This window comes from Aptenodytes forsteri, unplaced genomic scaffold, assembly GCF_000699145.1.
Source record: "Aptenodytes forsteri isolate BGI_AS27 unplaced genomic scaffold, ASM69914v1 Scaffold112, whole genome shotgun sequence".
In the NCBI taxonomy this organism is placed as follows: Eukaryota; Metazoa; Chordata; class Aves; order Sphenisciformes; family Spheniscidae; genus Aptenodytes; species Aptenodytes forsteri.
In genome coordinates, this window is record NW_008794883.1 from 605042 (window position 1) to 614639 (window position 9598).

The 9598-nt window shown below is 39.5% G+C and overlaps 1 protein-coding gene across 1 annotated transcript; it reads right to left on the minus strand.

The window, feature by feature from the left end:
- Positions 1-4746: 4746 nt before the first annotated feature.
- Positions 4747-8931, minus strand: PRELID3B (PRELI domain containing 3B). Its single transcript, XM_019470875.1, has 5 exons — positions 8757-8931; positions 8299-8388; positions 7630-7700; positions 6667-6769; positions 4747-5970 (listed from the first exon to the last, which is right to left on the minus strand). The coding sequence occupies exons 1-5, from the start codon at positions 8892-8894 to the stop codon at positions 5851-5853; spliced, it is 522 nt and encodes a 173-aa protein (XP_019326420.1). The 5' UTR covers positions 8895-8931; the 3' UTR covers positions 4747-5850.
- Between the last annotated feature and the right edge of the window lie 667 nt (positions 8932-9598).

A 9598-nucleotide genomic window follows, 5' to 3' on the forward strand; every position in this document is an offset into this window, starting at 1 on the left:
GGCCCCAAAACTGAGCCCTGGGGAACACCACTTGTGACTGGCCACCAACTGGATTTAACTCCATTAACTACAACTCTTTGGGCCCGGCCATCCAGCCAGTTTTTTTACCCAGTGAAGAGTACACCCGTCCAAGCCATGAGCAGCCAGTTTCTCCAGGAGAATGCTGTGGGAAACGGTGTCAAAAGGCTTTACTGAAGTCTAGGTAGACAACATCCACAGCCTTTCCCTCATCCACTAAGCGGGTCACCTTGTCATAGAAGGAGATCAGGTTGGTCAAGCAGGACCTGCTTGACTGTGGAGTAGCACCCTGCTTCCATTGGTTCTATCTATTCTTTCACAGGAACAGCAGGGCGATTGCTAGCTTGCTGAATGTCCCTCAAAACTGGCAATTATAAACAGAGAAAATAAACTATATAGAGTATCAGGCTAAGAAGGTAAAGTGCTTCTAGTACTTCAGCTAGATCATTCAGAACATGACACGACTATAAAATATAAATAAATTCCAAGTATGGGTTCTGATACATGCTTCCTTACTCACAATTTCACAACATACCTACTAAATTTTGTTGCAGCTGCCATATGTAAATGAGTTTAAATCTAGATAAACCAAAGCAGTTATCTCACAGGTAAATAATATCTACATAGTCCCAAAAAAACCATTAACAAGTGCTCACCCAAATGATGCTACTTGCCACGTTATAAAACAGATTTCTTACCAGAGTATCCACAAAGTTGAACAGGCTCTAGGAATACTGAGGTTCACAGCAGGGGCAATTGTTTCATTTAATTTGGTGTAAAAAGGATTGGGTACATGATTAGGAAAATATTTACTACATATGTTGTTCATTTTATTATATTCTAGCTGATATATTCAGCTAGATATTATATTATCTAGCTGATATTTTTTTAGTTCAGCGTTTTTAAACTCTGATTAAAGGACTGTCAAACCTTTCCGGAGAAAATGTAAAAAAGCCATCTTGTATTGAACTTCTCGTGATATGTGTCTGAGAAGACTTTAACTTAACAATGTTACTGTTTTACAAAACTGTAATTTTTTTGTTATAATAACATAAATTGTTTACAGCACCAAATACTCTTTCTAGTAGATGCAATATGAAATTATTGTAATACACAGTGCAGAGGCAATGTAATTTCAGCCCACCTTCAGCTTCCTATAGATAAGGAGATCCTCCATTTCTCTTCTTTCAGTGTGTCTCACCTTGCTGCTGGCTGCATAAAGATTATATCACTTCTCATATTCATGTTTTTTTGGCTCAACAAAGGGTGTGAAGACCACTATCTTCAGTGCAAGGGAAGAAGTAGGACAGCACAGCCAGGAAGAAGAAGGCAGGCAGACAGACACAGGACCGTTTCCTTTCACTGAAGGTAAGCAATTAGTTCAGCTTAGTTGTAACATGTAACCTCACCTTTAGAATAATTCAATTTTATGGCAACATATAAAGCAAAGCTATCAAATTATTTGAGAAAGAAATGAACAGGTCCTGTGCAAGTGAAAAAATGACCTTCACCTTGAGAAATGGAAGGATTCTAAAATGACTCGGTGCTTTCACACAAGCTCTCTTTACTGGCAGTCTTCAGTTCTTCTATAAACATGAACCTCAACAGGATGCTGATCTTTCCTTTGAACCAACTATCTGTCAATGCTGGGGGCTTTGAAAGGTTGCAGTTACTAGACACTGGGTGCAGTTTTACTGCATGTGACATTTATTGGAAATATGCTAGACTGCACAGTTTAACTGCAAATATAGACCACAATAGACAGATCAGCAATGTTGTAGGAAATGGTGGTTAAAGTTTTTTCTGTTTTTTCCAACACAACTGGTTTACATTTATAGTTAACTGCTGTATGACTGAACAGGTGCTGACACCCATTGTCAGCAAGAAGAAATACTTCTCAGGTAAATTAAGCCTTTTAAAAAGTACTTCATTTCTATTGCTGACTGAAGAAAGTGGTATTATTTTAGTGTTCATATAGATGCGAGTTGTTTCAGTGTCACAGTAAATGTAGGATTTTGCTTTCTTCCATGGTAGCAGCTTTCATCATTTTAGATTGTCAAAAGCAGTACCTTGCAGAACACAGAGTAGCAGGCAGTTAGCAAGGTGCACAAACACAAGTCTTTAACAAGTTTATAGTGCAGATGGGTACATGGAAGCTAGACAATTAATGTAAAACAAGTTAATCCATTATACTGCTGCTTTAGCCATCCCGAGCCTGTTTAAATCAAGAAGTGAAGGACAAGGTGAGTGTAATTTACAGTAAAAAAAATCTTTACTAAGTTAGCACCAAAATCCCACCACCAGTATGGCCAATTCTTATATCAAATCTGACGAAAAGTAATTTTCGCATTCCTTGTTTCAACTTACTTTTAGATACAAATCAGGCAAGCAGTTTCATTCAGAAGAATATTTCCATAGGCATATGGCTACATCCATACAAATATCTGAGAATTCAAGAGCACCGTGTTTCCATTAGAACCAGCAGATGATGCAAGCGTTCAGTCTCAACGGAAAAGGGCATTAAGCTTGCCAAGACCTCAAACTTCCAGCTACTGCAATTTAAACTTCTGGTTTTAAATTAACTGTAATAGCATTTCTGGATGCAACTTGCTTTAGAAGGATGCTTTGGAGACTTATAGCATGTCCCTCCTCCTGGCAGACATCCTTAGTAGTCGGGCTGGAGTACTTAAGGGTCACAGGAACACGAGAAAGTCATCCAAAATAATTAAGACAATGAACAGCAAGGAAACCTAATGATTTATTACTGAAAACTTCAGAAGGTGAGCAGTGAGAACAAAAGATTTAACAGTGCCATCTTAAAATATTCTCTAGGCCATTAAGCTTTGGATCTAAAGCTTACTCACTTCTGTTCTATTTCTCAGCAAAGTTATATGGGTGAGTTTGAAGTTTTACTGATTTAAAAGCCTAAATCTGCAGATAAGGTAAAACATGAATCCATTTAGGCAAGCTGAAGCAGGTAGGGATCCACCAGAGACCACATCACCGATTTGTTCACACCACATTCCTCCACCTCTGCCCCTTCTGTCCCCTCCCCTCCCCTCCCTTTTTTCTTTCTTCCTGGTCCTTTAGTTTTGTCCCTCCAGCTGTAGCTCCTTTCTCTTACTCACCTTCATTCCTTCTAACCACCAGAACACAGAGCTGCTCTGCACCACCTCAGGTCACTCACTGCAGTATCGGTGCATTCATCCATAGCATTCTACATTCATCAGGGCATTGCCAGCCATGACACAGCCCTGCAGTGCACTGCAAAGTTGATCCACAGAGAACATATGACTTGCTGAAGTGGCTAGCGAAGAAACCATCTGAGTACGTATGCGTACCGAGCACAGGGCAGGTATCTACTTCCTTCTCCTGTGATGGGACAGCACATACTTTGTAATTGCTGCACACACAGTCTCCCGCTCCCCGTGAAGCAAAGCTTCTTTAGGTGGTCTCCTATTGTGAGAGTTGTGGGTAAACAGGCAAGCTGTTACATGACAGTACGGAGATAAACATTTTGTTCTCTTCTGCTCTTAACAACAGTGAGTGTTAGATTCCATATGCAGAGACACATTCCTTAACGGGTAAATTGTAGCACACAAACCTTGGTCCAAGTAGACTGAAAATCCTTCCACAGGATCTAGCGAACTGTGAAATCTGGTCGCTAGTTAATGTGTCAGATTTGCAGAAAAGCAGTTATTAAGACGCAAAAGAGACCACAGCAGCTGTAAATGTGCATTTTAGGATATGCATTTCAATAAAAGCAGCTATTAACTCCAGAGTATTTCTTCACCTTCACCCTCCGCATTTTAGGTTACTGACCTAGCAGTTAAAAAAATGAAATAGAAAGTTACAGGAACTAGCTAGAACTCAGATAAAATTTTATTTAAAAAGCGCCACATACAGAAAGCCATACTCCCTGACAGAATGAGAATGCAGGCATATAAAGTAGAACAAAGAAAATCATGATCTTTCAAGAAGTTGTTGAATGCTTGCAAAAATTAAAGTTTTTTTCAGTGCAAGGGCAAATTGTGTGTTCATACTATACAGTCCTTAGTGCAGAAAAATTAGGAAAAGAAAAAATCGAGTTTAAAATGCCAAGTGATGCTAATGGCTACAAAAACATTTAAAATCAGTTTCAAGCACTGCATTTTTATCAGAAATGATGGTACAGTTTTGCAGAAGTTTCACATACACTTTTTAAATTGAAATGCTATTTCAGTTGTAATAACCTCCTGTAAAAGCATGGCAAACCTCAATGATCCTGGTTTTTTTCCCCTACACAAATCTTAGAGAAGATTGTGTTCCCATGTGTTTACCACTTAAAATAAGCTCTGGTTCTCTATATAGCAGACAGTATTCAATAGGCAATTCTGATATAACAGAAATGGCACGCAACGTAAAATGTGCTGGAACAGGTGACATTACAGTTCTTAAAGGCTAAGAGAGAGTCTTGAAATTACTTGTAAGCTTAGAATCAAAATTCCAGGAAAAGCCTCTGGCACCAAAATACAAGCATCAGCTAATTCAGGGCTGTGCCTTTCCATTTTTCCTTCACACTGAAGGAGCCTCATGGGACAGCCAGCCTCTGCTGAAGTCGACAGGACTACCAGCAGACTGGTACACTGTGCAAGGAAGGGTGTCAAGGTCTGACCTTTAAGTTCCCACAGCTAATGACTGGTGACAGTACCAAGAATCTACAGCGAGTACCAAGAAACAAACACAAACTGCAGAAAACTCTTTATTCTCGAGGTTTTCATTTAAAGAGCCTTGTATTGTGAGCAAATTAGTTCAAAAGGTAAAGAACCTTCTGGAACTTAGAACACTATGTTAAAATTAAAGGACAACACAATATTCAGTTGATATAACAGGTTATTTTTGGAGCATGATCAAGTTAATGAGTGCATCGTTAACATTCTTTAATATCACTTCCTCTTATGTTTAGGTATCTCTTTAGCCAACTTCACAAAGGTTTTTTAGTCCTTTAAGTGGTTCTTTGAAATTCTGAAGTGAACACCTACTATTCTTAGATGGCCTATCAGCTTGCAAGATTTTAAGGCTCTATGCTTATTGCAGCCCTTTATTTAACGGGCTTTTAGAAATGGAGATACTTATTCTAGAAGTTTAAAGATAAAATTTTATTTTAAGTTACTGCACGCCCAGCTCATTAATGTCGCATTTAGGAATAGAATTTAGGTCTTAGTAGATAAGAGACACTTTGTATGTTTTACCTATATTGACTGAAAAACAATGTGAGTACCATGTTAGCTCAACCAGTCAAACAAGTTAAAAAGCTTATTAAAAAATATTTTGTACATTCTTTTGTATTTCAAGCATCAAGTAATAAACTTTCTATTAAACCAAGTTGTATCACACAACTATAAAAAAACTAACAAACAGAACAATGCTGGAACAAACCATTCTGCTTAATTTTGGGCTTGGTCCCAAAAGAGGTAGTCCGTACGTCACACAAAATAAAAATTCCACAGAAGTTAACCTAACATACCAGTCTCCTCCACCATATGCAGCCTCATCGCTAAATGAGGCTATTTCATATCTGAAAACAATATAAGTTAGTGTTCATGTAAATACAGGAACTACACTTGAAAATTATTTCTTCATCTGTAACCGAAATTCGGTCCAGCTGAACCAATATATTAACTAGGCTTTGCGCATCAACCTCATTAGTAAGAATTCAGCTTTTCTCCAAATTAAATTTGAAACATGCCTAATACACAGGTATGCCTTTAAATAACAAAGGATACATGTATTTAGGTTTGGAGAGAAGCTTCAGATTGTTAAACCTTGTTAGTAATACAGGTATATTTACTATCATTTCTCTACAAATGCTGCTGCTGCCATTGAATTCCTCATGGTTCCTCTTGCTGAAGCTGTGAACTCTTCAATTTCAGCATTCAGTCTATTAATTACCCATTCCAATGCTTCCCGGCCCTACAGTTAAAGAAAAGTTTATCAGTGTATAAATTTTAGCAAATAATTAAATAGGTCAAACCCTGTCTTACTGAAAATGACTAAAGACACAATAGTTGAAAAAAGGAAGAGGTGGTACAGAAATACACGCCTCTGTGGTATTTTTTACTTCAATAACCAGAGTACTGCAGGAACATGTACTGCCTTACATTTCATGAAAAAATTCCTTATGTCAGCAGTGCTCACGTTATGAACCACAAAAGACTTTTTATCCAGATTGTTTTACCATTCTTGAGGCTGCACTCAAGACAACTTTGGATTCCCAGAGGACAGACTCTCAACTAAAACACCACTTCATTACTCCCACGTAACTACTTCAGATCTGTCTGGATGTGTATCCTTTTCCAATAGCAAAAACTAATAGATGGCATCAAGAGGGCAGCAAAAGAGTGACAGCACCAGACTGTTAAGTGAGTGGAGATGTTTTTCCAGTGAAGACTCAGAGAGCTTTGCCAATAATAATTTATTATCTCCATTCACAAGAGGAAGAAGAAGAGGAAGTTCAGTGAGCTGAGCATTCAGTCTCTACAGTAAAGGCAGTAGAACTACGCGGACCTTTCCTAAGATCGTTGACAAAGCCAAAAAGTAAAATAGGTATTTTTATTCCCTTTGTCATTTAGCCAGTGGTCACACATTTTACACAAGGGTCATACTTACTTTATTAGCATTGGAGGAAATTGTGTTTGCCATTAGCCCTTCTAGGTAACTGCTGAGACTGACACCTTTTACAGATATTATTGCTTCCTGTGTCAAAACGGTTCTGAAAGAGAGCAGGAAGCTGAATTATTCTGAGTAGTTTAAAAAAGAATGCATTGCTGAAAGAAACTCGCTCCTCCCCAACAAGTACATTCCCTCATCAGCTTCGTTGTGTAACACAGAACTTGTTGCCCCATAAACACAACCTGCTTCCACAGTGCTTAACTGCTTTATGCTTCTACTCATAAAATAAAAACCAAGAGGCCCCACTAAGTCCAAGTGTCCTTTTGTTGCACTCAACTATTTCCACCTTTAGCAGCAAGTTAAGAGTGGAAACAGCAGATTTGGAGTGAAGGTATACTAGGAAAACAGTATTAAGACATCCCCTTCAACAACAGGGATTTAACATTTCTGACTGTCATGAGAGAAAAAACCTCTTATGTTAGAATCCCTAGAAAGATCCTTCAGAATTATCACTAGTTCCAGGAGTATAGACTCAGCAAGCTCTAAAGTTGCCTTAAAAAAACCCCAACAAAACAAACACCAAACCTCTAAAATTATAGACTAAAGGCAGATAAATGGGCCTCTAAGTGCAGGTTCTGTGCTCAGGCTGATGAAGAGATCGGAAATAAGGAGCTGGTAACTGAAGACGTACACAAACTCAGTTACAGATAGGACACGGGACAACTCCTTGAAAAGCTGATCTGAATTGGACCCCATCATAACATGACAGTAAGTTTCCCCGTAGTGCTCTGCAGAAGCAATGTCACTAGAGAAAATGACAGTCCATTTAGTTCTTTTTTAGACAAGTTACCATAACAAAGGTGATGTAAACCTCATCTTCTGTTCAAGGGAAACCATGGGAATTTTCAAAGCCAAAGTCTGCGCTACTTCAGGGCAATCTCAGAACAAAGGGGTACTTACTTGTCTGGTTCGTGGGGGTGTGGTTTATAGACAAGCCTCTCATCTACTGACACTAGGTTTGTAAATGAAATCTGTAGAATATAAGACAAGATTACCCCTTGATAAAAACATTAAAGGAATGTAGTAAACAAAACTGCAGATTCAAAACTAATGCTTATATCCAATTTAAACATTATACTTTTCCTGCAAGTATTAAGGCTGTAGAACAAGATAGAGAAATCTCCAAGTTCAGCATATGCTGATCTAGTTCTCTTTCCTTAAGTTTTTGGATCATTTACCAATATACACTACCGCATTTATAAGAACATTTCAACAGTGGGATCAGACAGATGGAGTAGTACAAAGAGCAAAATGTTACGTGATTAGGAAATGGTGACAGTGTACACCAAACAGCTTTTAAAATTTTTTTCTTAACACCTCCCCCCGCCGACTACTGCTATCCTGCTCCTCAGTACGTTCAGATGCTTCGGTCCTGACAAGTTCCAAAAACCTAGTAGCTCCTTTCTGAAAAAAGAGAGCCGGTCAACTATAAACACGTTGCTTAAACCTTTAGCTTGCATTCTTCTAATGCAATTTTCAAGTCATTTTCAAGATTATTTTCCTTTTCAAATTTACAAGGAATTATTATATTCTGTAATCCATTTCAATTGCATAAACACAGCTACTTACATTACTGGATTTAAGCTCCATTGTTTTTTTCACTGGGTCAACAACAGAGTGCTCCTGAACATACGTCTTCGTTCTGCACGTGCCAATGAGCTAGAAGACAGGCAAACATATAGGGATTATGCTAAACAATTGCAATTTTTTTAGTGCCTGTAAATGCATAAGTAGTGGTTATTGTATTGAACAGACGCTGAGACAACAGAATTAGGGTTTAGCTTAAAATAAAACTATTAAGGTACTGAGGTAGATCTCATTTTCAAGATGGAAGCAATCTAAGATTTAGGCAATTTTTGGCTATCAGGAAGTCACTATGTGTACTGCTGTTGAGCTTTCCCGATACAGAAATGCTTGTATTTTTAAACGACTGAAGTTATGAAATGATACACGTCTATTACAACACCTGGTCCACAAGCTGCCCCTCCCTCCAGCATCCTTTTCAAGCTCTGCAATACCATACGTACCGATTTCACAATGGAGGGTATTCCCCATTCCGTACTGAGGAGTCTGTGGCTGTGCAACTTCCCACTAGGGTCTACGTGTCTGTCCAGGACATCGACTCCAACCACGCTGGGGTTCATGGGATTTGGGTACTTCTGCATGGCAGCCGTTGTTACCGTTTCCCAGGGGTGACTGCCAAAACGGAATCAAGACACAAGTTGTACACCTTCGGTTTTTAACAGGATTTCGATTAAAACTGGACACATCAATCGATTTATATTTTTGAAGCAGTTCAGTTTCTAGTTCTCAACCCTACAGATATCCTTCCCTAGAGGAAAACACCTGTTTTGTGGGCTGGACAGTGGTACACGCAAGTTAAGCATGCCGTACATGGATTACTCGGGACTCCAGAGTTCCATTTCCTTCCGGCTTATAATTTGATAAGAACGTTTTCCCTGTGACACAGTGCTGAAAGATTGCATTTTTTTTTCAGGTTTCAGTAATACTAGAGTAATTTATTAAGCTGTTCCTTTCCCCTAATAGAAGTATTTCTTTCGGACTGGTTTTCAACATAGGTGTTTGGGAGCCCTTGAGCCCTGACAAGACGAAGCGACTCATGGTGCTTTGGTCAGTCCTACACCTGGAAGGCGAGGACAGCATACAGATAACCCTTAGCACGGCCGACACAGCAGCTGGGTCTGCGCTACACCGGCACGCTCCTGGTTTGGTTCCCAAGTGGATTCCGCAGTCTCACCGGCCGCGTCTCCTCAGAAGCCCCCCCGGCTGACGGCAGCCACCCGCACGCACTGCCCACCCCGCAGGCGCCCACGGTAGCCGGGCTGCACCCCCCGGCGGAGCGGCCTCA